A 26,671-nucleotide genomic window follows, 5' to 3' on the forward strand; every position below is an offset into this window, starting at 1 on the left:
AATTAATTAATTAATTTAAAAAAAAAAAAAAAAAAAAAAAAAACCACGAGAGGAGCAGTTGACACAACTACAGCTGCTAATTCTACAGAAGAATAGATGGTCACCATCACCAAATCCTTGAAGGAGAGAATGGGAGAGAAGGATTGCATGGGAATTCTGAGGACAGAGCAATGTCAACACAGGGATGCTTCAGGGGCGCAGATGTCGACTTGACCCAAGAAAGAACACTGTGACACTCGGAGCTGAGGGACAAAAGACAGGGCAGCCTGGTGAGGCCTGAGTGTGCGGGCAGAGGCTGAACGGTCATTTGGCTCGGTGTGGCCGGAGTTCCCACACTGATGGGGGTTGGGCAAACATGGTCTTGGTGCTGGAGTTTCACATTTTGTTTATTTCACTAACGGGCCACCCCGTTAGTGAACGGGCCACTCCACGCCGCGGAGCAACTAGGCCCGTGAGCCACAGCTACTGAGCCTGCGCGTCTGGAGCCTGTGCTCCGCAACAAGAGAGGCCGCGATAGTGAGAGGCCCGCGCACCGCGATGAAGAGTGGCCCCCGCTTGCCACAACTAGAGAAAGCCCTCGCACAGAAACGAAGACCCAACACAGCCATAAATAAATAAATAAATAAATAAATAAATAAATAAATAAATAAATAAAAATTAAAAAAAAAAAAAGAACAGACAGGGCCTATCGGGGATGCCTTGACTCCATGATGTTTGGGGCCTCAGCTGGGAAAACTCGAAGGCTGGTTGGGGCTGGAGTCATCTGGAGAAGTCTTTGCTCACACGCCTGGCTGTCAGCGGGACCTCAGCAGGGCTGTTGCCTGGACCACTTACACGTGGTCTCTCCAAGAGAGGGCTTCCTCAGAGCATGGCAGCCAGGTTCAAAGAGTAAATATCCCGAGAGAGCAAGATGGAAAAGCATTTTTGTGACCTAACTTTGGAGGTCACAGAGTGTCATACACAAAGCTCCACCATATACCCAGAAAGTTCCACCCAGGGTCGAAGGAAGGGGACATAGACCCCAGCACTGGATGGGAGGAATGTCAAGGTCATGTTGAAAGAAGAGCAAGCGAGATGGGAGAGAGTGTTACGGCCACCTTTGGAAAAAAATAATCATCTGCAACACATGACTCTTCAGATGGGGTCCGACCCCTCAGCCTGGCTGACAAGGCCCCGTTTACGCCTCCAGCCTCACTGGTCTTTGCACGTGCTCTTCCTTCTGACCAGAAAACTCGTCCACCCATCCCACCCCCACCCCCTTCACCTGGCCCACCTCTGCTTACCCTCACGGCTCAGCGGAGACGTCATCTCCTCCCAGGAAGCCTGCTCTGCCCCCTGCCCCCACTGCAGCTGAGCTGGGGCAACTCTGGACCACAACAATCTGCCCCTCTGGGTGCAGCCGTTTCTCTACTTTTTGGTCTCTAACAGACTGTGAGACCACGAGGGCATGGATGGTGTCCACCCCGTGTGTCTATCATTATATCCCCAGCCCTGGGCCAAATTCCAGCCCCTTTCTGGGTCCTGCTGGCGGACAGCCTGCAGCCACTCCCCCCCAGGAAGCCTTCCTGGATTGTCCAGGTGTTAGGTGTCTCTCCTGCTCTCCCACAGGCCCCCTGTGCAGGTGTTTGGAAAGGCTGGGATGAAAGCACAGAGCTCTGCCCCCTGTTCCCAAGCCAGAGCTTGCTATTGCAATAAAAGAAGCAGCAAATTACCAGACGGGCTTGGAGCTGTAATGATTAAAACAGGGTATTGTTCTTGGGGCTGCTAATTGCATACCTGAGAAATGAGGCCTGCTCAGTCCACGGTGTATTAACACGGACCTCAGCCACAGTGCCAGGCCCAGACTGGCAGAGAGCCAGACACAGAGGTGACAGGCGCAGAAGAGTTGTCCTGGGGCAGTGTGTCCCCAAAGGGGGTAACTGCATCAGCCTCATCGGGGGAACCTATTAAAATACAGATTCCCAGGCCCTGCCTCAGACCCACTAAAGCTGTATCTGGGGGCGCTGCGGGCCTAGGAACATGTATTCTTGACAAGCTCCCAAGGTGATTCTGAAGGTCCAAGCCTGGGATTTCTAACTGCCCCACCCCAAAGCCAGACAGAGCACCATGTCACCCGGCCCAGCTCACCTTGAGAATGTGGCAAGATTGAAAACATGAGGACAAGAAGAGGGCAGTTTTCCCAGGAACTCAGGTCAAATCTTCCTCGTGAGCTGAGGGACCCAGGACTAGTCACCCCACCTCTCTGAGCACAGGCTGATATACCCGGAAGCCAAGGGAGCTTAAGCTTCCAAGATGCCCCCAAGGCTCCGGGAGGGGCCCCAGCAACTGGTTCACTTGCTCGTGTGTGTTAAGCAATTTGCAAAAGTCAGATATTTTTGTCTTCTTTTTCTCAGAGTTCCCGCCCCCCAAACTGTATAAGCTTCAGGCTCCCTAAGAAATGAAGAGAGTCATTTGGATGTCACAGGGAGCTGTGGGGATGAAACGAGCAGACGTAGGTAGAGCTGCCAGCCCAGAGCCTGACAACCAACTAACTGTCCAGGGAGAAAGCACCGCCAGCAAGGGGCTCAGCCTCTCCACACCTCCGTGTCCTCGTCTGTGAGAGGGACATGTGACCGCAGCTGTTGTGCACATCGCGCTGTGCGAGCATTTGACCAGCGAATATGGATAAAGCGTCCAGCTCAGTGCCTGGCACAGAGCAAGTGCTCCGCAAGTCCGGCCAGGGGTGCACAGCTGATGAACAACCGTGAGACCGAGCGAGCAAGGCAGCCCAGCCTGACAGGGTTGCGTGATGTGTGTGCTTTTGAAATCGTGTTCCTTGGAAACGTAGAAAGGAGATAAGGCCTGCTTTCGCCAAGCCAGTTTAAGAAAGGCCCTGCCAAGAGGCAGGGGAATGGACTCAGTGAACCAGATTCGCTGTAATTCTGGGAACGGAGTGACAGAATGACCTTGACCTTGGGCCAGTGGTTTCTGGGAAGACACCTGCTCTGAGGAGAGGAGCAGACACCCAGATCAGAAGATGCTGGAAGGTTAGGGCAGGAGGAGAGCTTGAGGATGGGGTTTCACCCAGTCCAACCCCCTCCCGTACTCCCTATGCTACCAGCAATTGTGAATGACATTTTCATGGAGGACTTCCTGGAGGCAGCAGCGTTTGAGCAGGGAGGGAAATGACAGGGATGGGCAGAAAGAAAAGACAAGGCCAGGAGATGCAGGACGCTCAACAGTCATCAGCATAATTACGGACATTGGATTAGCACATATTATGTCAGGATTTGCCTATGTGCTGCATTCAGATGGTCTCATGTTAGGAATTCTTTTCTTGTTTTTGTTTATTTTGCTCATCTGCTTTTATACTAATAGTTTTTCAGCTCTGAAACAATTTCAAACTGGTAGAAAATTTGCACATATAATAGTAAGAACTTTTTTTCTGGCTCCTTTGGAAAGTAAGCTGCTGACCTGATGCCCCATCACCCCAGATACTTTGGTGTTTACCTTCTACAAGGACACTTCCCTACACAACTGCAGCAAAACCGTCCAATCAGGAAGTTAGCATCGAAACACTGCTCCCTTCTGCTCCCCAGGCCCTGTGCTGGTTGCCCAACTGTCCCGGCAATGCCTTTTATAGCCAAAGCACCCAGTTCACAGACCTAAGTTGTCAGGTCTCCTCGTTCTGGACCCGTGTTACTCACCCTTCCTTTCACAGCCTTGACACCTTTCAAGATGTCGGGTCAATTATTTTGTAGCATTTGGGTTTGGCTGCTCTTTCCTCATGGCTGGGTTCGTTTGTGGCAGGACTCTCCCAGGTGGCACCTACTTATCTTTGAATTTGTTCCATTATGTCAACTGGGGTCACTTGATTAAGGTGGTGTCTGCCAGGTTTCTCCACTCTCAAGTGACTCTTTCTCCCTTTGTAATTAAGAAGGAGATACTCTGAGACTAGGTAACTATCCCATTCCTCACCAAACTGTCCATTTATTCACTTATTTATTTATAGCAGGATGGACTCATGGTTTCCTATTGCATTCAGCAGTTTATAATCCATGACTATCATTGTTTACCATTAATTCTCAAATTGCCCCAGAGTTGGCCAGTGGTTGCCCCTTCAAGTGGTTCCTGGGGCATTTTGTCACGTGTCCACCATTCTTTGGGTATTTCCTTAATTTCTGGCGCAACAAGCCATTCCAGCTTCATCTTGTACTTTCCCCGCCTCAGCCCTAGAATCAGCCATGTCTCTAAGGAACCCCGGTTCCTTTAGTGGAGAGTGGTATATAGAAGCCAACATCTGGGTGCTAAATGGGCTCGTTCTTATTGGGGAGAGCTGCCACTCCCAGGCCCTCTCTGTAGACAGAGTGGGGGGCAGGGACAGGAAGCATATTTATTTACACACACACATATACTATATGGTATTTACACGTTTACATCTATATTTCTATATCTCTCTCATATTGAAAACCATGAGTACACACTGATACCTTAATTTTCAACCCAATGCCACAGGATTCATTTTTGTTCTCTCCCTTTCCATACCTGTAACTCCCTTCTTGGATGTGAAAATCTGGGTTTCCTTGATCCTTACTATATTTACCAAGTTGTTGAATCCCCTCACCGGTAAACAGTCTCCCACCACTGCCATCCCCCCCCAACAGGGATGCCCTCCTCACCCCTCTTGGGCTCTGGCACCCCGCATCTGGCCACCCTCCATACCCTGCTGGGGCTCTGACACCCCCTGTGGCCTACTCCCCCCTTGTGGATGACCTTCTCACCCCTTTGGGTTCTGATACCCATATACCAGGTCACCCTTCCATGGGGTATCCTTGTCCCCTTGCTCAGGCTCTGATTGTCCTCTGGGCCACTGTTACCCCTGTGAACACTCTCCTTCCCAGAGCTAGTAAGTTGCAAAGCCCAGATTCAAACCCAAGTCTGTCCGATGCAGACCCTAAGATCACTGTGGTCTCTAAACTGTCCCGAGAAGGAGCACGCTTTATCTCCCAAGGGAATTTTCCCAACTCAAGGGAATTGAGGAGCTTCTTAGCCTCAGCCAGGGCTGCTTCTCCTGGGGGAGGGAAGACAGGGACCCCACCTGTAGCCCTTCTGGTGGGCTGTACACCAGCCCCTCTGCTCCTGCCAGCTCATGGTTTCAGAAGGGACCTTGGGTCTCCCCAGGGGTGAATTCAGGAACTGGGAGTGATCTGGCTGCCTATGGCAGATATTAAAAACAGTTCACCATTTTTTCAGCACTTTACAGTTTACAAAGCCCTTAGCAAATTTGCTGAGTCTTCATCACAGCCCTAAGAGATAAAGATCAGTAAACCCATTTTATAGTCAGTGAACTGAGGCTCAGACTGGGGAAGGGGCGTGAACAAAGTCCGCATCAGACAACCAGTGAGTGTCAGAGCCAGAACTGCACTCAGGCCAGGCTGACCCAGCCCTGATCCTTTGCTCCTCCCCCTCTGGCCCTCCCCACCTCTCCCCTCTCCTCTTCGAGCGATGGCTTGGCTCAGAAGGGCCCACATCTCCCCCGCGGGCCTCTCCTGAGAACCCCAGGTACGTGGCTACAGTTGCAGGTGACAGGGCTGGGCAGTCCTGTCCCTGCCTCTCGGAGCCATAATCTGGGGCAGACATCATGGGCGGCTGCGGTACCAACCACAGTGCAGGTTGCATCCACACCCTCTCTTCCAAGAAGCCCAGCCACCCACTCCCTTTAACTGGGACCAACAAACTAAGGGGTGATCCGTGTTGTTCAGGGTTAGCCCGCGTTTGCCTCATTGTCCCCAGTGACTCCTATGGGTGCCCAGGACGGATGGTCCCCTCGACGGGCCAGCCCAGCACTGGCGCAGGACGAAACCCTGGTGTCAGCAGGCCCAGGGCCAAGACCCACCCGCGAGTGAGGGCGGCTCCCCACCGGGCACTTGTGGCTCTGCTCAGCCTTGTCGCAGACGGGCTGGCCGGGCAGGCGGGAGGCACGCTCATTAGCCGGCACGTGTCCAGGGCCCTGAGCCACCAGGCAGCCTCGTGGGAGCCCCGAGCAGGCCAGGCGACTCCTCCGGGTCCCTGGGAGAGGTCCCTGCGTGAGTCAACCCCAAGCTGAGCTCAGCACAGAACTTATTCCCTGGCCGGCCAAGGATGCCACTCCCCACGGTGGGAAGAGCCTTTGTGCCCCAAATTCCACAGAAGGGGACCTGAATCTCCACATGGCCACGGCCTGGGCTACATGACGCTTGCTAAGGCGAGGAGATGAGTGCCCGCCAGGTGGGGCCTCCACCCACCCCAGCAAACTGAAGGAACCCCCTTACCCTCCCGATGCATCCTGGGGGGCCACCCCTCTCCCCCAGGGGGGAGGAGAAGGTCACAGCCAGAAAAGGGGCCATCGGAGACAGGACCTTGGCCCTGTGAGCCCTCGGTGGCCCTGGTGAAAGATGGGCCAGGCGCAGATGCCTTCTAGTACTGGGCAGGGGGCGCATGTTACCAAGGCACGGCGAGCCCACCGGAAGTGGAAAGGTCATTGGGCGACGTTGGCCGGCTGGCCCCCAGCTCACGATGCTGCCTCAGCTTACCCATCTGTAAAATGAGACCGTTGTTTCTGATCAGTGGTTTCTATTCTGTTCTCTGTGAAGCCGCAGCCCCCTTGGGGAAGGGGTGGACATACCAAGCAGGTGGGACACCAGCTCCCACTGAGACAATGTCCCCAGAGCTGGACCTTGGACTTGTCTTCATCTGTGGGGCGGGGGTAGATGGTCGGGGCAGGGCGGCGTGGTCCATTTAGAGTTTGGCTGGAAAATAATGAGTGAAAACCACTGACCCAGGGGAGCCTAGGAGCCCTTAGCACGGCCATCCCTGGCTTCCTTCCCTCCCTCTCCTATTAAGCTCATTCAGCACCCGGACTGCATAGCCCCACTGGGCTCAGGGCACTGGGCGTACTCAGGCACAATGAACACCTGGTTCCCGTGACCTGTGAACAGGTAGGAGTAAGCCCAGGTCCAGCAGATGGGGCTGGGGACAGAAATGAGTTGAGAGCTGCCTCAGTTTCCCTAAGGTGCTCATCCTTGAAAGGGCAAACTAACTGCGAGGCTGCTGGTGGCAATGTCCTCCAGTGTCCCTAGTTCAATGCCAGGGGTACAGGCAGAACAGGATTGCACTCCTGCCTCTGGGGATCTTGCGGTGCCAGGGAGCTGATGCTTATAGAGATGATTCCACCCAAGCCCGAGAGGGCTGTGATCAAGAGATGAGCAGTCAGGGGGCCAGCTGTGAACACACAACCAGGCAGATAAATACAGCAACTTCAGAGCGTGACAGGTGCTACAAAGACAATAAAATGGGCAGCAGCATAGAGAGAGATAGGGACAATATTGGACAGATGCTGGGAAAGGCCCCTTTGAGGAGGTGACATGTGACTCAAGTACCCCGAAAGAGTCTATGAGAATCTGAGGAAAGAGCGTTCTTCATGAGCAAAGTCCCTAGGGTTGGAAAGGGCTTGGCTTGTTGGAGGGACAGAGGCCAGTGTGGGTGCAGCTGTTTCCTCACAGGCTACACAGCCCCATTGCCTTTTGGGGGCACCTGCCCCAGCCCCCAGTCCCACCCTGGCACGTAGGAACATGCACACAGAGAATTCTCTGCTTCTTCCATCTCCTGAAACTCAGCCATCCTTAACTCTACGGTGGATGCAGAGTCACAGACGAGGAGAATTCCTGCCTCATGAAGACCAGGCCCAGGCCATCAGAAGAGGATCACAGCCTGCCCCAGGGCAGGCTGGGAAAATCCCAAGAGACAGGGATTGAGGATCTTGGCTGTGTGGCTGCCTCCCTCTCCCCCCGGCCTGCCTGGGCTCAGGTGCCCAGACACGTGCCAGCCTCTCCCTGGTGGGGGCCCCACCCTGGCAGACGGAGCTTGCCCAAGAAGAGATGACGTCACCGCCTTCTGGCCAGGGGACCGGCTCTACAGAGAGTGATGGGGCAGCTGTCCTGGCGGTGGGGCGGGGAGGGCAGGGCTCCCCTGACTCCAAAGGAAGGCAGGGTGGGAGGCATCGATGCTCGTTGTCACAGCTCCCAGCCCTCCCGTCCTTCTGAGACCTGTCTGTGAACCCGAGGGGCCATTTCCAGGCCCAAGTTTACTTTTGCCAAAACACCGGGAGCCTGGAAACGCTCAGGTCCTGCCAACGAGTCTTTCCTGAGGACCAGCCAGAGCAGGGGCTGAGCTGGGGGAGGGGGAGGAGGGGGAGGGGAAGGAGGGCCACTTTGACATGTTTTACGAAGGCAGGGTTGGCAGGCACTCTGTCTCACAGTGGAGACAGGATGGAAGGGTGCAGGGAGCCGGCTGAGCTGTTAGCACCCTGGGCGGTGGCCTCACACCCACCTCGGGAAGGGGTGGCCAGGCGTGTCCAGAGGCACCCACGTCACAGAATGCCTGGCCACCAGCTTTGGGCCACACTTCCCTCCCGAGGGCCGAGCCTGGGTCCCTCTCACACCTGCGATCCCCCAGAGGCTTGCTGCTTCTGGCCCTCACACCTTCCCCTCTGCTGTCCTGCCTGGAACTTTCTTCCCCTGCCCCACCCCCCTCCCCCGCCCCCCAGTCTACGTTTTACTGGTTGCTGGGACTCAGCCCAGGCGGCCCCTCCGGGAAGCCTCCCTGACCCCGGCCCCCCACCCCATGGTTCAGCCACTCTGCCCGCCAGCTCAAGTCCCCTCTGTCACGGCCTCCATCCTCCTGTCCACTCCTCGGCTCGGGACCGACAGCCTTCTCTCATGGCAGGCTGAAGAGGGACGTGACCAGTAATTGTCCCCGTCCCCCAGGCCTGGCACAGAGGAGGTGCTCAGCGGGCACCAGGCAAAGGAGGGAACGGAGGCTTCGAGTGGCCAGCAGTCAGACAAACGGCATCACAAATAGTCAGGCACTCGGAAGTGAGGGGTTGGCAAAGTCCCCAGCCCAGGCTGCTCTTGCTGGGAGGTTGTAACAAGACCCTCATCAAGCCCTTGACCTGACTTCTGGTTATGGGACAGGAGCAGGTAGAAGAACCAGTTAAATGACATTTCAGCGAAACAGACAAATCCTGCTGTGGAACATTCTAAAAGACCACCTACCTGGGCTCTTCAAAACACCACTGTTGTGGGGAAAAGGTGGGGGTGGAGATCTTCTGGAATACAAAGACAACTAAAGAAAAAGGCATCTGTCAGCCTCTGGAAACCACTCACCAAGTCCTGCCCTGCGAGGTCCCTCTATCACCCCCAACCCGGGCCTCAGTATTCCCATCTGTGAAATGGGAAATGAGCAGCCGAGTGGGTGGAGAAATGGAAGGCTAAGCCTCTGGGGGGCTTCCAGGAGCACCAGGAGAAGACGTGGTCTCGTCCAATCCCCTCAAGCTAGAGACAGACCAGCAGGGCCTGGGACATGCCTGGGTCACACAGAGGTCCTGTCCACTGCGGCCAGGCCACCCTCCTCCCAGTCCTGCACCTCCCCCGCCTCCCAGCACCCCAGCTGCGCCCTACACCCGCAGCCCCTCCCGGGTCCACCGCCCACTCACCTGGCACCAGGCCTTTCCCAGGGCAGTGCCTACACTGGCTGTGAGACATGCCCAGACCCTCAGGGGCTGGCCTCCCTCCACATACCCTCCCCCACAGCTGTCCCGGCCCCTCTGGAGATTCTGCTCCCTCCACTTAGGAACCCCTGTCTCAAACGCCACTTCCTCCAAGAAGTCCTCCCCTGACGCCAGCACACCACCCCCATCCAGAGGTGGTTTCTCCCTCCCTGAGGGTCCCGGCTGTCCTGTGCCTCAGTCCACCGGGCCTCAACCCTCTCCCTTCATCCCTGAGGTGTCCCTCTGGCCTCCCCTGGAGGCCCGGCCCTGAGCTTGGGCACAGAGGGCTCGGTGGATGTGTCTGCGAACGCTGCCCTGTGCCAGGCTCCCAGCGGCTCCTGGTAACAGTTGTGTGGTTGTCAGTGACAGCACTGTGCCAGGGGCCTAGTGGTCATAATCTTGCTCAACTCTGCTGTTGGGATGAGTAGCTCCTTTTTATGGATGAGGAAACTGAGGCCCCGAGCGATTAAGCAATCTGCCCAAGGGGGTGGTGACTGGCGGGGCTGGGACGAGACCCCAGGTCTACGGACACCAAAGCTTCCCTGTAACACAAACTCCCCCATTTCCCAGGCCCGCCACCTGGGGGAAAACAGCTGTCCTCGTTTTTGGCCTCTGATTCATCTGAACCCACCTGTAAGTCTTGGGCGCCCTGCCTCAATCCCCGCAAAGGCTGTGCAGGCCCTTGCTTTCCCAGCCTCCCTGCAGCCTGCCCAGACTTTGAAACCAGAGCCAGGGACGCAAAGAAACAGGATCAATGTGGGAACTAGTTGGGGGCCGGCGGGGGTGGGAGCGGCCACGGGGCACAGGCACCAGACGAAGTGAGGGAGGGGTGCTGGGAGCCCCCGGGGTGGGCTAGGACACTGTCGCTGCCCACTGCACAGCACTCCCGCCCCTGCCTCTGGCTCGGGGGGGCCCCAGGAGCACTCATGTCCCTGCCCTGTCCAGCCCCAGGGAGGGACACTTTTGTCTGAGCCAAGCTGGGCTGTCTCGTCTCCTGACAGGGACTGGCACAGAGACGGGTGAGGGACCCATCTTCGGCCCATGAGACGCGAGGGGGAACCCCTGGGGACTTCCGGGAGAGGTTTCCCGAGGCTCTGATGCAGGGATCAGCAGGCCGCATCTTTCTCTGGTGTGGTCAGGCCAGGCGGGAAGCGATACAGGGACCCCCGGGGGCAGTAGCCCTGTGGGACCTGGAGGGTAGCCACCTGGGAGCAGAGCCGACAGACAAGGCCCAAGATGTGCTCGCTCGGAGACCCCGGATCGGCCACTCCTGGGTCCCCCTCTGGGTTTGCTGTTGGGTGAGACGGTAGGTCCCCTTAACCGCTCAGGCCGGTTCGCATCGGACCTCTGTGACTCACAGCCATGAGCCCCTCAGCCGCTCCACGTCCCACAGCGACACCAGCACCCTAGTCTCTGGTCACAGCGTTTGTTTCACCTCCAGCACTGTCTTCAGCAGGTGGTACCGAGGGCAAGCAGGGGGTCAGCCTGCGGGGTTTTGCTGTAAATCTACACGTGGCAGTGTAACTACAGGCACAGGATGGCATGGGGAACTTTAGGGACTTCGAACAGCTGATGGGGGGCGGCGGTGGCCCCCAGTCTGCGTCTCTCTTCACTGTAACCCACTGTGGATCCCTCTTCCGAAGCAGGACTCAGTAAACGTTTTCTGCAAAGAGCCGGAGAGTCACATTTCAGGCTCTATGAGCCACATACGGTCTCTGTTGCATATTCTGTGTTTTTCTTCCAACCCTTTAAAAATGTACAAACTGGGCTTCCCTGGTGGCGCAATGGTTGAGAGTCTGCCTGCCAATGCAGGGGACACGGGTTCGAGCCCTGGTCTGGGAGGATCCCACATGCCGCGGAGCAGCTGGGCCCGTGAGCCACAATTACTGAGCCTGCGCGTCTGGAGCCTGTGCTCCGCAACAAGAGAGGCCGCGATAATGAGAGGCCCGCGCACCGCGATGAAGAGTGGCCCCCACTTGCCGCAAGTAGAGAGAGCCCTCGCACAGAAACGAAGACCCAACACAGCCATAAATAATAAAATAAATAAATAAATAAACCCAAAAAGTTTTAAAAAAAAAAATGTACAAACTATCCTGGCTCTCAGGTGGTACAAAAGCAGCCAGATCTGTCTCACCCCCAGACACCCTCCCTGAACCAATTTGCCGCTTTCAGCCAGGTCAGCCTCTGGGACACTAAGGAGCTTTTCCTGTTTGCCCCCCACAGTCCCGGCCACTCAAGTCCAGATGTTTCCAAGAGAGCGTCCAGCTGGGATAAGCACAGAGACAAGGTGGCAAAGAGATGACGGCTGTGGACTGTGGCCTCAGGTGGACTTGGACTCAAATCCCTGCTCGGCCACTTCTGACGGGGCGGCTTCGGTTTCATCACCTGGAAAATGGGGAGGATACTAGTGCCAACCTCGTAGGGCGGCTGTGAGGCTCAAACACCCCATGAGCACTTTCCGTGGAGCGAGGCACATGTCGGCTGGGTAGGACCATGTGGGGAAGCGTCTGGGGCCTCCTCTGAACGGCACGTCCACCGGCTTCTCAGCGAGGCTGCATGCCCCGCGGTGCTGATACCCAGGAGCCTGTGCAAGTCCCCGTCCCTCCCCGGCCTCGGCTTCCCCGCAGAGTGGCTCATTGGACAGGTCTCCGTCCACCCTCCACCTCCCCAGGAGTTAATGAGATGGAAACCTCCACGCACGTGGGTGCATCCTGTCCTCTCCCAAGCCAGGCCGGGGGCAGCACAGCGCAGCACCGAGCGGAGCAAGGCGGGGGACGCGCCTGACCTGCCCATCAGGTTCACGCTGCCTCAGCATCTCCCCTTTCTCTGGGAGAAAGCCCCTCCAGAGCTGTGGGAGGGGACCCCGGGAAGGTGGGTGCTCTCTCCTCTGGTCTGCTGCCTCCCCCAGGTTCCCTTCAGACTCTGAGAAGCCCATGAGCCACTCTCCCCGCAGCCCTGCCCCACCCGCTGGGGGACAGCCAGAGTCAAGGGCGGGGGACAGCCAGAGTCAAGGGCGGGGGGCAGGGCGGGGGGCAGGGCAGGGGCTCTCAGCAGGACTCCGTGAAAGACTCCGCAGCCTCGTTCCCACATCAGCGAGACGCTTCTCAGAACCCACAAGTGTTTGGCACCTACGCTGAGCTGGGCGCTTTGCAAACATGGTCACGTGGCCTTTACAGGGGACCTACTGAGGCCTGCAGGGCCTGCCGGGCGTAGAGGAGCCAGAATCAGAACCCAGGACTGTCTGACTCCAAAGCCCCTGGACTTCCCACCCGCTGCCCCGGCCTTAGAGTTGGAAGTGACTTTTGATATCAGCACCCCCCGCCCTCCGTCACCTCCATGCGGCACGTCTGTGGTTGAGACCCGGCCTCTGCCCGGCTATCTCCAGTGACAGAAGACTCACTACCTTCAAACAGCTCTTGTCACTGTAGGAGGCCTGCTGTGGATGGAACCCCACCCAGGCCTGTGAAAGCCCTTCTTGGGCTGCCTCGTTCATAACCCCAACAATTTATGTTTCCAGAGCCTCTTCTGAGCCGCGGGCTGCATAAGTGCTCCCTTGGTTAACCCCCGATGAGGTGTGCTCATCTCACACGTGGAGAAACTGAGGCCCAGAGAGGTAAAGGGTTTGGTCTGAGGCTGCACAGCCAGCTCTGAACCCAAATCTGACCCCAAGCCCTTTCCCCGGAGCCCTGGCTCCCAGGGCCCCACCCCACCCCTGAGTTGAGCAGCCTGGTGGGCAGAGGAGGGCAGGTGTGCCGGGGAGGCCATCATCAGGTGTGGCCAGTCTGGAACCATCTGAACTCCCCCAATGGGGTTGCCTGTTGAGAAAGACAAGGACCCAAGAAGCAATTAGCCCAGAAAATGGCTCAGGACAGGAAGGGACTAACTGCTTTTCTGCCCAATGTCTGTTGGTGCTGTCAGGGGACGCAGGCTGGGGGAGGCCGAGTTCTTGCCCTGGACCAGCTTCCACTCCTGCCCAAGCTCTGCCGAGGGCACCGCTCTGGGACCCGTCACAGACCTGTACGGCCACCGTGTCTGCAACCTGCCTGCAACTGCGGCAGGCACTGGGAAGCACCAGGGGTACATACCAGGAAAAGCTGTGACCATGAAAACAAGAGACTTGATGCGACTGGGCTGGGGCCAAAATTCTGAGGACTTTGCAAGAAACCAAAAAATAAAGAGCAGAGAAAAAGAAGTGAACACCTTGTCATGAGCTTTGGAGACCTCAGCCTTGCAGGCCCAAGGAACCAAGCCGCGGTGAAGCTTCTGAATGCCCTCGGTCAAAGCCTGAGGCCCCGAGGCTTTACCATGAGCGCGGCTCAGCCTCCATCAGTGCCCACCACCCGCAGGCAGGGACAGTCCCACCTGTTTACCCCGCACCCTCCCCTACTCTCCCCGCTGCCTTTGCTGTCCCAGATGAAGCTGTTCCAATCTATTCCCTGCTAGGATGTTACGTAACAGCAACTCCGCATGGTAACATGGACCTGGGATGTCCCTGGGAGACGACCAGAAAGCGGGAGATGATGGACCTGCGAGAGGGAATGAACTTGCTGTGCTCAGTGTGAGACGCAAGTGTGCCTGAGACCAAGGTCCGTCATCCACCTTCAAAGCTGGACTTATTTGGACCTCACCTGAGACGTGGAGCTTCGTTAAAGAAAAAGCCAAGATTCTGTGGACTGCAAATGAATTCATCAGTAATAAGAGCAGCCATTTCCTTACTACACGGCAACCAAGTAAACTCGCATTAAACCTGGCAACCACCCGACCCCGTAGATACCGACATTCCCATTTTACAGATGAGGAGACTGTGGAGACACCCAGGGTGGTGGAGCTGGGATCTGAATGAAGGAGTTAGACGCCGCTACCCCCTCCCTCGAGCCCGTCCATCCCTCAGAAAGCCCCGTCGCCCACCCACACCACCGTGCACTCCCATGCACTCGGCACACACACGTTCTTGGCTGCCAGGGCCTGCATGCCTCTAGCTGGGGTTTTTTTAAAAGATTTTTTTGATGTGGACCATTCTTAAAGTCTTCATTGAATTTGTTACAATATTGCTTCTGTTTTATGTTTTGTTTTTTTTGGCCGCGAGGCATGTGGGATCTTAGCTCCCCCACCAGGGATCGAACCTGCACCCCCTGCACTGGAAGGCGAAGTCTTAACCACTGGACCTCCAGGTAAGTCCCTCCAGCTGGGCTCTTGCAACAAATTGCCCTTGTCTCTCTGGCTAAAGCCCAAGCACGACACTCACTCCTGCTTGCAGCTGCCCGGTCAGGGGCTCCGGGGAAGAGACACTAAGTCCTGGCTCTGGCAGTCTTCTAAAGGGACCTAGAGGCCCCTTCTGTCCCAAATGATCTGGCCTGAGGAGTGAGCCACATAAACTGGACATCAAGATAGGCGAGACTGTCACTCGGGGAAGCAGGTGGCAGAGTGGCCCACAGGGAAGTGAAGGAGACAGCCAGCCACTATCAAGCTCTTCCTCCCCACGAGGCCGTGTCTGGCCGTGCCTTGCCCTACAATCTGGGGAGAGGCTCGTGGGAGTCCTGCTGCCTCGCTAAGAGGGCTGCTGCCCGTGAACGTGGGGAAGCAGGTCTCAAGGCCCCCAGAGGCAGCTGCCACAGTGGTTCAGGACACGACTTCGGAGGCGCACACCTCAGCTACTGGCTGGGTGGCCTTGAGCAAGTGATGCTGGTTCATAGGCCCTTTCTTGCAGGGCTGTTAGAAAGACTAGAAATAATTACACACACACACACACACACACACACACACACACGGGCCTGGCAGAGAGAAGGCGCTCAGTAAAGGGCAGCCACTCAGAGTCTGCCCCAGGCCCTCTCCCAACATGGCAACACTGAAGCGAAGTCGCCAAAAGATTTCCCATTTGAAGTTAACAGGGGACTGTCAAATGCCTCTGCTGAAGAAAGACCAGTGCCCGACTGCGCTGAGCCGGCCTTTGGCAGAGGACTAGAAAATCACATGTCTTTGGGCTCCAGCTCTTAAGGCCAAAGATTGAGAAGCCAAGGCGTTTGTTTCAGGAAAGATCATAGCTGTCAAATGCGGTGCCCCAACTTGCTGGCCGAGAACAGACAGCCTCCATTTGGCGCCAAGAGACAGTGAATGTCATACACGCAGGCTTCCCTGCTGACGCCGGAAAGGGCTGTGCAGTCAAGGAGAAGTATTTGGCCAGTGTCACTAAGGAGGGGTTCAAGCACAGGCAACGCCTTCCTTTTCAATGTGTATTAAGTCATTTGTTTATTTCTCAAGATGTGCACACTCAAGTATTCAGTTGGCCAGGACAACTCGTGGCTCCTAGGTATGTACAGGTCCTTCGACGGCTTGGGTTACAGACAACTTCATAGCTAGTGCACCACACACACGAGATAAAACAGGAAGCCTAAAATCCCCAAGCCACTCCAAGAAAAGTGAGGGAGGGAGGAGGGAGAAGCAATGATGGAGCAATGACGCAGCAACCCGTGGCGGAAATCACACACAGGAGGGGAGAACACAGAGGCAGGCTAGCTTCCATCTCTGTCGACCGCCGTTTCCGTGTGGTGCTCAGGGGACTGAGTTCAACAGGTCCTTCAGGAAGCTCTCCGGATCAGTGATTTCTGACAAGAGACCTGGAAAACAGGCAGGGACTGCTTAGCAGCGGCCCTCACAGCCCCCAGCCCCTGAGTCACGGAGGCCACATCCATGCGGAGAACACGCTGTGCTCTGACAAGCTCGGACACAGCTGCTCACGGGAGACCGGCGATGACCGCGGAGACAGTCACCAAGCAAACACTCTCGTCCTGGGAGGGGAGCTGGGCTCCGACACCTGGCGCTGCGGCAGGATTAAAGGCGTTTAAAGTGGCAGCGGCCAGCTCACGATCTCCCCAGAGCGGAGGTGCTAAACCCGGGTCCATGGACCCTGCAGGGGCCTGTAAGTCCACTGAAACTCAGTGCGCAATGGAGGGGGGTCCTCTGGAGAGAGTGTCTACAGCCTTCAGCAGATTCCCAGAGGGACCTGGGGCCAAACAAAGGCTAACCCCACTGCCCTCGAGGGCTGGGAGGAACAGTGTAGGGTAAAAGAACCCAACCCCTAGTCCAGGGCCTGAAGCAAGCTGCCAGAGTTCAGAAGCTCCAGTTTCCTCCACTGCCAAATGGGGACAGTGACAAGTCCTTGTCACATCACCCTGGGGATTAGATGAGGCCAGTTATGTGAAAGTGCCCAGGGCACAGAAGGTGCTCACTCAATCAGCATCAGGTCCCCTGCGGCCCCGTCCCTCCCTCACAAGCAGGGCTCTCATTTGACCAATGCAGGGTCGTTAACCCCGAGGCAGGGCAACACTCCAACTGAAGTCTGGGCTAATGCAGGAAGAGTGGCCCCCATCAGCTCCTGCTGGTTTGGAAGGTGTTTTTGTCCTTGCATTTGAGTAAGGTGTGTCAGATGTTCTGAAATTTCCTACCAGTTTGAACAAAGCAATAAAGCCATGCCATAAACACCTGCGCTCTAGTGGAAGGCGGCAGAGGCCTCCCGCCTGACCTGTCCCTGCTCGTCCCTGCTCCAGGGCTGATGCAAAGCCCTGAACAGAGGTGAATACCTTCCTTCCCCTGCCCGCCTCTTCCTTGGACTTTGACATTCATATTGACAGTCTTTGTAGACATTCACCAGACCCCTGGGTGACAGGTAAGGCACTGCGCCCTGAGGACACAGACACACAGGCTACGTGCTCTCAGTCGGGGTCACTTCCTGAAGAAAGCAAGGAGGGTAGCCAAGGTAAAATGTCTAGGCTGAAAGGACACCCATGGGAGCATCTAGTGAAGTTAACAAAGAAACTGGGGTGAGCGGTGGCAACCCCTGACCGATAGGTAATCGGGGAGGCACCAGACCAGCAAAGGCCCGTCCAGTATGGCTTCCACTGAGGCCACTGCAACAAACGGCCAAACTGGAAGACAGGCCTGGAGCTTTGGGGAAGCTCCATCCGGGAAGAAAGAGGAATTCACACTGAGCATCACTCCGAACGTTTGAGGGTTTAGTGCCAGAGGACAGACTAGAAAATGCTAGTGGCGACCTTCCCTTGATAGTGGGATCTGGGGAGATTTTTTCTTGCTCTTCACACTTGACAAAATTGCCGTCAGGGAAAAGGAAACAAGCTCACAGAAGAGTTAGGCAGGTGAGGCTCCCCCTGCTTTGGCTCTGGGAGCCCTACCTTGGGGAAAGGACGGTGGTGATGGGGGGCTGGACTGCAGTGCCCACACCCTCAGAGGGCACGGGACTTTTAATTCTGGGTTGATTTCCCAGCACTGGCCCAAGTCACCTCCCCCTGCTGTCACCTGATGCTTGGTTATGAAATCCAAACAAATTTTAATGTGTCTGCAATTAGGATGACAAATTTGTTGTATAACGAACCTATACACAGGAGAGAACAGTGACTTCATTTTTACCAGCTGGGGGATGAGGAACTGTCTGAGGATGTCTCATGTGACAGTAGTTCAAAGCACTGCCCTATCCCTACTAGCAGAGATGTTCTTTGCTCTCTTTTGATATTTACTATTTATCTTAAGAATCAGAGCTGAAATCTTCCACACCTCCCCGGGGGCAGCTGTGACATAAGATGTCTCAGTCCCCGAAAGGCAGGAGGAAGACAGGAAAGCTCCATGTTAATACTCTGAACTGTCATAAGAAGCCAGGAAACCAAAAGGGGCTCCAGTGATTTTCCAGCTATGCCCCACTGGGAACTTGTTTAATCTTCAAAGCCTCAGTTACCCCATCTGTAAAATGGGGATAGCCACAGCTCCACCTCACACAGGGCTGCCCTGTGGACTGGGAAAGCACAGCACCTGGGGTGAAGTGAGCCACACGTCACGGCCGCATCTTGTTACCAGGGACCTGGTATGTACACATCTCTCCCAGACCCCTCGGTGGTGGCCCACAGGCTGGTTCCCGCCTGTTTTTTTCCTGTGCGTGAAGATGAAAGCAATGGCCAGCCCCACTAAGATCTGTGAAAGATGAAAAACCTTGACACTGACCAGCGGCGTCGAGGAACTCTGAGAAGGTCTCCACTGGCATGAACTCCTCCTGGAAGGCCTTCAGGGCCTTGTCGGCAGCTTCGTGGATGGGCATGTCGTTGTGGCGGATGTACTCCGCGAGAGAGCAGGACCAGCCGCCCTCTGTGTTGCTGGTCGGCACCTTCTACGAGAAGCAACAGGACACACAGGCCGGGCGGGTCGCTCAGGTCAGGCAGGGAAGAAGAGAGCCCGCCCATACACATCCAAGTTTTCCCTGGAGGATGTGTTCTGTTTCCAGGAACAACAAAATTTCACTTCATTCCTCTCACAGCCCCTCTCCTAAGCACATGTCACATGAACCTACAAGCTTCGAGAGGCGATGCGTTCTTTCCTCCCCATCCCCTCCACCATCGGCATTTCCCCAAGAAGAGGGACTTGTCAACATACTTTAATTGAGCTGTTTCATTTAGATGATGAAAGGAACCACCCCAAACCCTCTGATTCTCTCAAGGCTGAGAGGAGCATCCCTATTATAAACTGGGCTGGAATAAGTTACACTCACACAGGGCAACGGAGTTGATCCAAACAGAGGGGACGAGAGCAAACACAGGGTGACTCGGGGTGGAGCGGGGGGAAAGCTGCCTGTAGAAGAGGGTCTGCAGCAGCCTGAGACCGGGTCACAGGAGCGGTCACGGCTACAAATGCAGTCACAGACGCAGGGGTCAGAGCTAGAGGGTAAACCCCTCCCCACGGTGGGTCGGCCTGTTTCTCGGGGGAGGCTGGCGGAGGAGTCGGCTGCCGAGGCAGGGTCAGAGCCACAAGCACAGACGTCTACGTCTCTGCCAAACCTGGCCAACACTCCCAGCGGCCTCCTTACCTTAAACATGTTATAAATGAGATCAACGAGGGCCCAAAAGAGAAGAGAAGAGCGATAAGCAGAGTAGTCCTTCACCGCCTTGTCTGTCAGCCTGGAAAATAAAACCAAACCCCATGTCCGTGAAGACCCCGGGAGGACACTCACAAGGACAGAGCCAAGCATTCTGGGAGCAGGGGAAGAGTCGCGGGCACGGAGCGTCACTCAGCTCCAGCCACTTGCCATCTTCTCAGAGGAAAGCAGCCACGGGTCAGAGCTTCTGAAGCCCTGGGACCCAGCGGTTTATTCACCACAAGACGCTGCGTGACAGAGTCATCTTTAGTAGCGACTCTGCTAAGCCAGGGAAAACGGGAAAGAGGGAGACGTAAGTTGCAACACGGCAGCCAAAAGGCTACTGCCTTAAAGAGTCGCCGCAGAGTCCCGTGTTTCCCTGTGTTTAGCCCCCACACGCGCTCTCGGACTTGACGGGACCTAATAAATGAGGGAGGAAACAAGGTTCTCTTCAGTCTTCACATTCCCACTTGGAGAGTTTTACCAGCAGCCAGCAGGCCTAAACCAGTCTCACACAGTAATCTGCCAACCGCGTGCCGTGTTCAAACCAGCAAGCTGGTGGACACCTGGCGTCGGACAACAGTGATGTCTCGGATGGGAGCCACAGCCGGCCCAACACCTCCGAAATCCCGGGCTAATCCCGGAGCTCACCGCGCCCCTTTGTTTCTGACCAGCATCGCTGCTACTTAATCCAGTGATTCAGTTCGGGATTAGAGAGCGGCCAGGCCCTTGGAACACGGAGGTCCGTCACTGACAACAGCGTCCACCGCCTTCTCGGCAGACGCTCCTGGTCTGAGGATTGACTACAGCAGGTAGAGCCACCGTGAAGTACAGAACGACCAGCACCCCCCTGCACGGTGAGTGACGTGCCGGTGCTAGGACTTGGTTTCTACAGCCCAAGGTCTAGGAGAGGTTTTGTCTGCAAACTGCCTTCATATCTGTAATAAGTAAAGGCTAGATAAACCCTTGTCGTGGAGATTCTACACCTTGGAACAGAGCCCATACCAAAGGGACCAGAACTTAGTATTAAAATGTGTGTGGATGCACGCACCATGTGTTTATATACACTAGAATCATAAACATCAGACAAGCATAGATGTTATTCATTTAGAAACTACAACTACACTGTATGGGCCTCAAGTGAAGGGACTACCTAGCATGAGACAGGCCAACCACACCTACATTCAGTCAATGTTTAAGTTATTAACCAAAGTAAAGTAAAATAATAAAATGAGACAATTCTGTTCGCTAAGGTATGCTACCCGTACCCTCCCCGACCCCAACATCTCCAAAGCGCCCACCTCCTCCCCGACCGCCACGCATGAGGATGCTGCAGCCGAAAGGGAAAACTACTGCGAGGTGGGCCTGTGGACGAGGATGAGAATTCTTTCTCTGCAACTCTATGCGCTGGCAGACAAGGAAACAGAAAAGGCTCTGCCGGAAGCCTAGGAAAGTCCCAGGCTTAAGTACTTGCAAGTTCCTGGCAGAAGAATCTTTTTTCCTGAATGTAAAACCCGCAGAAGAGAGCAACTTTTCTTGTGCAAACTCCTAGATTTTTGTGTACCTGCTGCTGCCCCCACCCCATAATGGGCTGAGGACGAAGCCTGCTGCCAGTGGCACTGCCCCAACCACCAGGAGGTCACCCTCTAAATGTCCCTCCTCAGAGGGTGTCCAACACCGTGCTGATGGCCAGCACTCTGCCACCCTGCTTCCGGGGCACCCTGCTCACACCCCGACACCCCACCAGGGCTGCTCCTTCTTGCAGCTCTTTCGCGTTGGTGGCAGGAATCTGGGGTGGCTCTGCCCAACTTAATTATTTCAGGTTAATTAGTAAAGGTGACTAAACTGCTACAGAGGAAATGGCAACTCATGAGTGCAGCTCACACTGGATTTCCTAATTAAGCTGTGACCAAATCAGCTTTTCCTTAACTGCCTGGGACAGTAATGAATTCCAGTCTCCTAACTGAAAGCAACACAGCTCCTGTGGGTTCAGATCTCACACCTGTCACCGAGAGCCTGTGCCCAGTAAATAGCCACGTTACGTGCTATGGACACAGGCCGAGCCTGGCTTATCAACAACTTAGCATCTTCCAGATCTAACTTTTGATTCCTAGCAGCTAGTTAACTATTAATGCTTCAGACTCTTGGTTAACACTGGAAAGTGCTACGTTTGGAATGGGGGCAGGGGCTAGGTAGGACTCTAACAAGACCGGCCCCCTCCTGCTCTACACAGAGGCTGGCACTGGCTGGATCCAACAGCAGAGCTCCAACCTGGTCTCCCCGGGCCACGAGGCGCCTACCACTAGCGACTTGATAAATCAGAGCTGACGGAGGTGGAGACACCAGGTGTGCAAATTCAGGCCAAGGCTGCTTCCACTTGGTCTGTCATTATCAGGGGCCTAAAAGCTCCTCCCCTGCACCCTTGTTGGAAATGTCCCCCCAGATCCTAGCGAAAGCAGACACACGAGGACAGACCTTCCCAAAGTGAAGCTGGTTTCCCTCAAGGGCAGAAGCAAGCTGACAGCTCACAGCTTACTCTGTAGCCCAGGGAGGGCAGACTGCTCGGGGCCACCACAGGCCAAGAGTAGCGCCAAGAAGTCCACTCGGCGTGTGGCAATCTGCACACTCGCCGCAAAGGGCTTCTCGCTGTTGTTGTTTGCAGTTGTTTGCCTCAAGACACCTCTCAGCTGACCCAAATCACAGCACGGGGTCATGAAAACAAAGACCACTTCCTTCCTGAAATGCCTTCCTTCTTAGGGAGGTGTCCACACCAACAGCAGAGAAAGAAAAAAGGCTCATGGAACACGGGGCAGACGGGATAGGAATGTGACCAAGAAGGGAGATGGGGAGCTTTTAATACCAGAAAAGAACATCCCCGAGCACAGCCCCGAGGAAGCTTTGCTAGTTTATGCGCAGACCAGCACGATTCGGAACACCTGGCAACCTGTCTCAACCGCCTGCCGGCCCTAACCCTCCTCCTGAGAAGTCTCGCCCTGTGCCTGGCTGGCTCTCTCTCTGAGGGCACTTCCCAGGGGTAAGCCTGGCTCCACACTTCTAGTGCCTGAACACCTGACCCAGAGGGGCAGGCCCCCGGCGGCGTCAGGCCTCGACTCGTGGTGTGACCGGCCGGGAAGGCTCAGGCTCCATTACCGAGTCAAGCAAGGCGCCTCCACTCAGCACCTGCATGCCGCAGGCAGCTTTTACCCACAGCGGTTACAGAGTCCGGGCGACAGGCGGCCCAGGAGATGGCTCCCTGAAGCAGGCACTTCCCGAAGCAAGCACTGACCTGGTGGCTCCCCCCGGAGCCACTGCCCGGGCCTGAGAGGTCACCAGCAGCCGCCGCAGGATTTCCACGCGTATGGCTCGCCACTTCTCGGGGGGCAGGACGTGGAGGGCTAGGACAGTGAAATAGTGGGGCCCGTCCACTTCAAAGGCACTCTCCACCCACTTCTCCTTGGGCTGCTCCAGAAAGCCCTGGAGATTCTTCTCCTCTCGGGAAGTTGCTCGGGTTCTGGAACAAAAGGAGCACCATGAAACCAGGGCAGAAGCAGGGCACCAGCAGCAAGAGGGGAGGAGGCTTGCTCAATCTCCCGTCTTCTTTTAAGTTTCCTGAGCGCTCGGCTCACGGAACTCCCCACCCGTCCTCCACCGTGCCTCCCACCTCCTCTCCAAGCGGGGCACCCCCAGCCCCGCCCCAGTCCTTCTCGGGGGCATCTTCCTCGTCCCCCACCCCCCAGTCCAGCTCCGCACAATTCCAATTGCGCGTGTGTCCGGCACATTCACAAACACTCCGCCATCCACGTGTCCTGACAACTCCGGAAGGTGACAGTCGGCACCTCTTTACCAGGGTATCTGAAGGCCCGGGGAGTGAAGTGACACAACCAAAGTCACCAAACCAGTCAGCGAACCCAGAGTCTCTGAGCCCACAGCCCACACTCCCCGACTCCACGAGTCCCAATACAGCTAACTGTTCACACGGCATTTGCAGCCGGTGCCCTTCCTAGGCTATTCTGGTGTGTTCTTTCATGTGTCTGTGTCCTCTCTCCTCCATTAGAACAGATTCCTGCTGGCGAGCACTGCTTCTCGTTCTCGCTTTTGCCTGAACTGCAGCAACAATGGTGATTATCAACTTTAACGCCAAGCACGTTCTAAGAGCTTTCCACGGATTATCTCATTTAATCCTCACAATAACCCGATGAGATGGGTACTCTCCCAACGTTACAGAAGGGGAAACTACAGCACAGAGAAAGTAAATATTCTGCCCAAAGCCACACAGTGGGGAGTGAAGGAACTGGGCTCTGACCCAGGCAATCTGGCTCCAGAGCCTTCCCAGCGTGGACTCTCCACCCTCCCCCTGCAATGAAGCTTCGACAGGTCACTAGACGGGCACTGAGAGATCACTTCCTTATCACATATTTCTGGCTACACTCTCTCCTTACGACCTGGATGGTGCTCTCAGGCCAAGAGTGCTTGATGCCCCATCCTAATTCCCTGAAGGGAAATAAAAACACTAGTAGCGGCTGAATCAAAGTTACCAGGTCTGCACATGGCACTGCCAGGCACTGGACTGTGGGAAAGCAGGGGGGATGGTACGGGGACACCAGGCACCCTTCTGCTCCATGGATGATCATGGATGGAACAGGCGGCTACACTAGACTGGAGTGTCCAGAACTGGAAATCAGAAGGTTTGTGCCATCGCAGGACCCGCTCCACTCTGCGCTGGCTCGTGCTGTGTGTGACATATTCGCCTTCATATACAAATGTCCCACCAAAGGCAGCGATCCCTGCTCAACCAGCACCCCCCCGTCCACCGTGACCAAGCTCACACCAGCGTGAACCGGTGAGGGAAGCAGGCTGTGGCTGGGAAACAGTGCCTCCTCGTGCAGCTTCCGGCTCAGCCTCTACCTGACCGAGACCATCAGGACACAGCCCGCTCCCTCCCCAGCTAAGGAAACTAAGCATGAGTTACGAGTGTCTGGCATTTGAGAGACACAGTGACATCTGAAGCCACCAGCTCTGTTCTGCTGGACAAATCATGTGGCCTCTCTGGGTCCGCTTTGCTCCCCGGAGACTGGGGCAGCCCCCTCCACCTCACTGCTGCCAACAAGAGGCAACGGCTCTGTCAAAGGCCCCACGGACACCAGCAATCAGCACTGCTCAGGCCTGAAGCACAGTCTGGATAATGGGAACGTTCGTGCTGTCAATGACGCAGGTGTTTCTTCTGACAGTCTAAAGAGCCGAGTAGATGATGTAACGACCGGTGGAGACCCGCCAGTGCCTCCTGGTAACAATGAAGCCTGCGGTCTCCAGGTCAGCCTTTTATCTCACAGGGAAATGGGAGGGAAGGAGAAAATCACTTTGTTGAAGACCAGAAAGGAGAAGAGACAAATTGTTCTGTTGCCTAAACTGAACTGCAGCTGCCTTGGGGGGACTGTACACAGCCTTTCAACCTGTCAGCACTCTGCCCCACAGATGTGTAAGACTCTCGCTAGAAGATGGGGCCTAAAAGCACCAAACCATTTAAATCAAATCTAAGAGCTGAAGTATATTAAACCTCTTAGTTTGCTTTTTAAATCTAGGGTAGAACGAAAGACTATTCTCTACCCCCTTAGTGTTTCCGAACTGCTCCACAACGTACATACAGATGAAGATACAAATCTGTTTTTTTTTCTGGGCTACCTTCCTTCTCAGTTGACTTTCCCAAATAATCTTCAACAACACCTTCCCCCTCACAGCTGCCAGAAGCCTCACTCACTGAAGAAGAAACAGGGATAGCAAGTCCAGGTCCTTGGTCCTGCCACACCCTCCAGCTGTGAAACGCTCACCTGGAACAGCCTGTGTGCCTTTGACAGTGACTGTGTGCAGCCCTGACCCATGGCCTCCCCCATCCAAGGGAACAGTCTTGCAAGTAGCAGCTACACTGAAGTAGAAGCTTCGATGATCTGGCCTCTCCCGCTTCCTGCTCCCCTCTGGGCTGAAGGTCAGTCCAAGGAGGCAGCCCTTGGCTGCCCGTGCTGGTAGATGAGACAGTTTTGGAAAAGGAAGCCACCGTGCTCTTTATTCTGTGTGATTCCAAAGAGGCGCAGATGAACATTCCTACTTCGGTAAAGGCTGCCTGGGGCCAGACATTCGTTCTAGAACTAACTAGAGCGGCTACAGAAAAGCCGGGAGAGCTTGTTGGGCAGAGGAACATGGGGCGGGTCAGCCAGTGCTGCCCCGAGACGCGCGGTACTGACGTGTTCAGGACGTAAAGCACGGTGTGGACGATGTACGGGATCAGGTGGATGTTGCTCTCCCGGCCGCCCCCTCCAGTGTCCGCGCTGAAGGACTGCTCCATGGCGAAGCGCAGGAACAGCAGCTTGATGTCGTGGATGTTGAGCTGGTACGTGGGCTCCCGCTGGCCCGTGCACTCCTGGAGGTAAGTATTGTGCCTGGGAGAAGAGAACAGGTGGTGAAGTGGAAGCAAGCTCCCTGGTGAAGACCCAGCTGGGAAGGCAGAGCCCCCCTTCGGCCTGATGTTTGTGAAGGTTACACAGACGGATAGAGAATGAAAGGGGGAGTCAAGGACAAGGGCTGGGCTGGGGGGAAGACAAGAGCAGAGCACACTTTTGTTTCTGCTGTGACTGAACGCGATGCTCTCCAAGCTTTGAGGAGAACGTGCCGGTTTGGGGGCGGCGGGCGGGGGGCATTTCTTGATGGCCTAATGTCATAGGACATATTGTGACCACATCTGGAAGTGCATTTTGGGAGAAGAAATGTAGAACTTATTCATTTTGACTGACAAGGTGATCTATCCGTAAGAATCATCTCCTCAACCTCCAAATAAAAGGTTTTCCTATGTCAATGTACATCACCAACCACCTGGACTCTGCCCCTGATTAAGTCTGTGCCTCAGTTTCTTCATCTGTAGAATGTGTATAATAACAACACACGGTAAGCAGTTCAACATGCTGCCCAACATGACTTTCATCATTATTACTGCCAAGTGCCTGGTTTATGGTAAGTACCTTTTTCATCCCTGAGCTTTACAATAGGACTTGGGGTGGGGCACCACTGCACAAGGCATCTGCAAGAGATGAGGACCTCACAGAAGGTTTCGCTACTCTACTCTGGATTTTAGGACAAGGGAGGCTTTGAAAGGAGCCCGATATTCCCCACGCCATCAAGCTATTTTCATTATTTAAACCTCAGAGAAA

The 26,671-nt window shown here is 55.4% G+C and overlaps 1 protein-coding gene across 8 annotated transcripts in view; it reads right to left on the bottom strand.

The window, feature by feature from the left end:
* Positions 1-15,785: 15,785 nt before the first annotated feature.
* Positions 15,786-26,671, bottom strand: part of UBR4 (ubiquitin protein ligase E3 component n-recognin 4) — a 129,979-nt gene continuing 119,093 nt past the window's right edge. For all 8 annotated transcript variants that reach the window (XM_028164698.2, XM_028164693.2, XM_028164695.2 and 5 more), the window contains 5 exons: positions 25,712-25,906; positions 22,762-22,986; positions 19,428-19,518; positions 18,572-18,734; positions 15,786-16,179 (listed from right to left, as the gene is read on the bottom strand). In XM_028164698.2, the coding sequence (XP_028020499.2) occupies positions 16,115-16,179; positions 18,572-18,734; positions 19,428-19,518; positions 22,762-22,986; positions 25,712-25,906 (739 nt within the window). In that variant the 3' untranslated portion in view covers positions 15,786-16,114. The remainder of the gene's footprint in view (positions 16,180-18,571; positions 18,735-19,427; positions 19,519-22,761; positions 22,987-25,711; positions 25,907-26,671) is intronic.

This window comes from Balaenoptera acutorostrata, chromosome 1 (genome assembly GCF_949987535.1).
Source record: "Balaenoptera acutorostrata chromosome 1, mBalAcu1.1, whole genome shotgun sequence".
NCBI classification, from domain to species: domain Eukaryota; kingdom Metazoa; phylum Chordata; class Mammalia; order Artiodactyla; family Balaenopteridae; genus Balaenoptera; species Balaenoptera acutorostrata.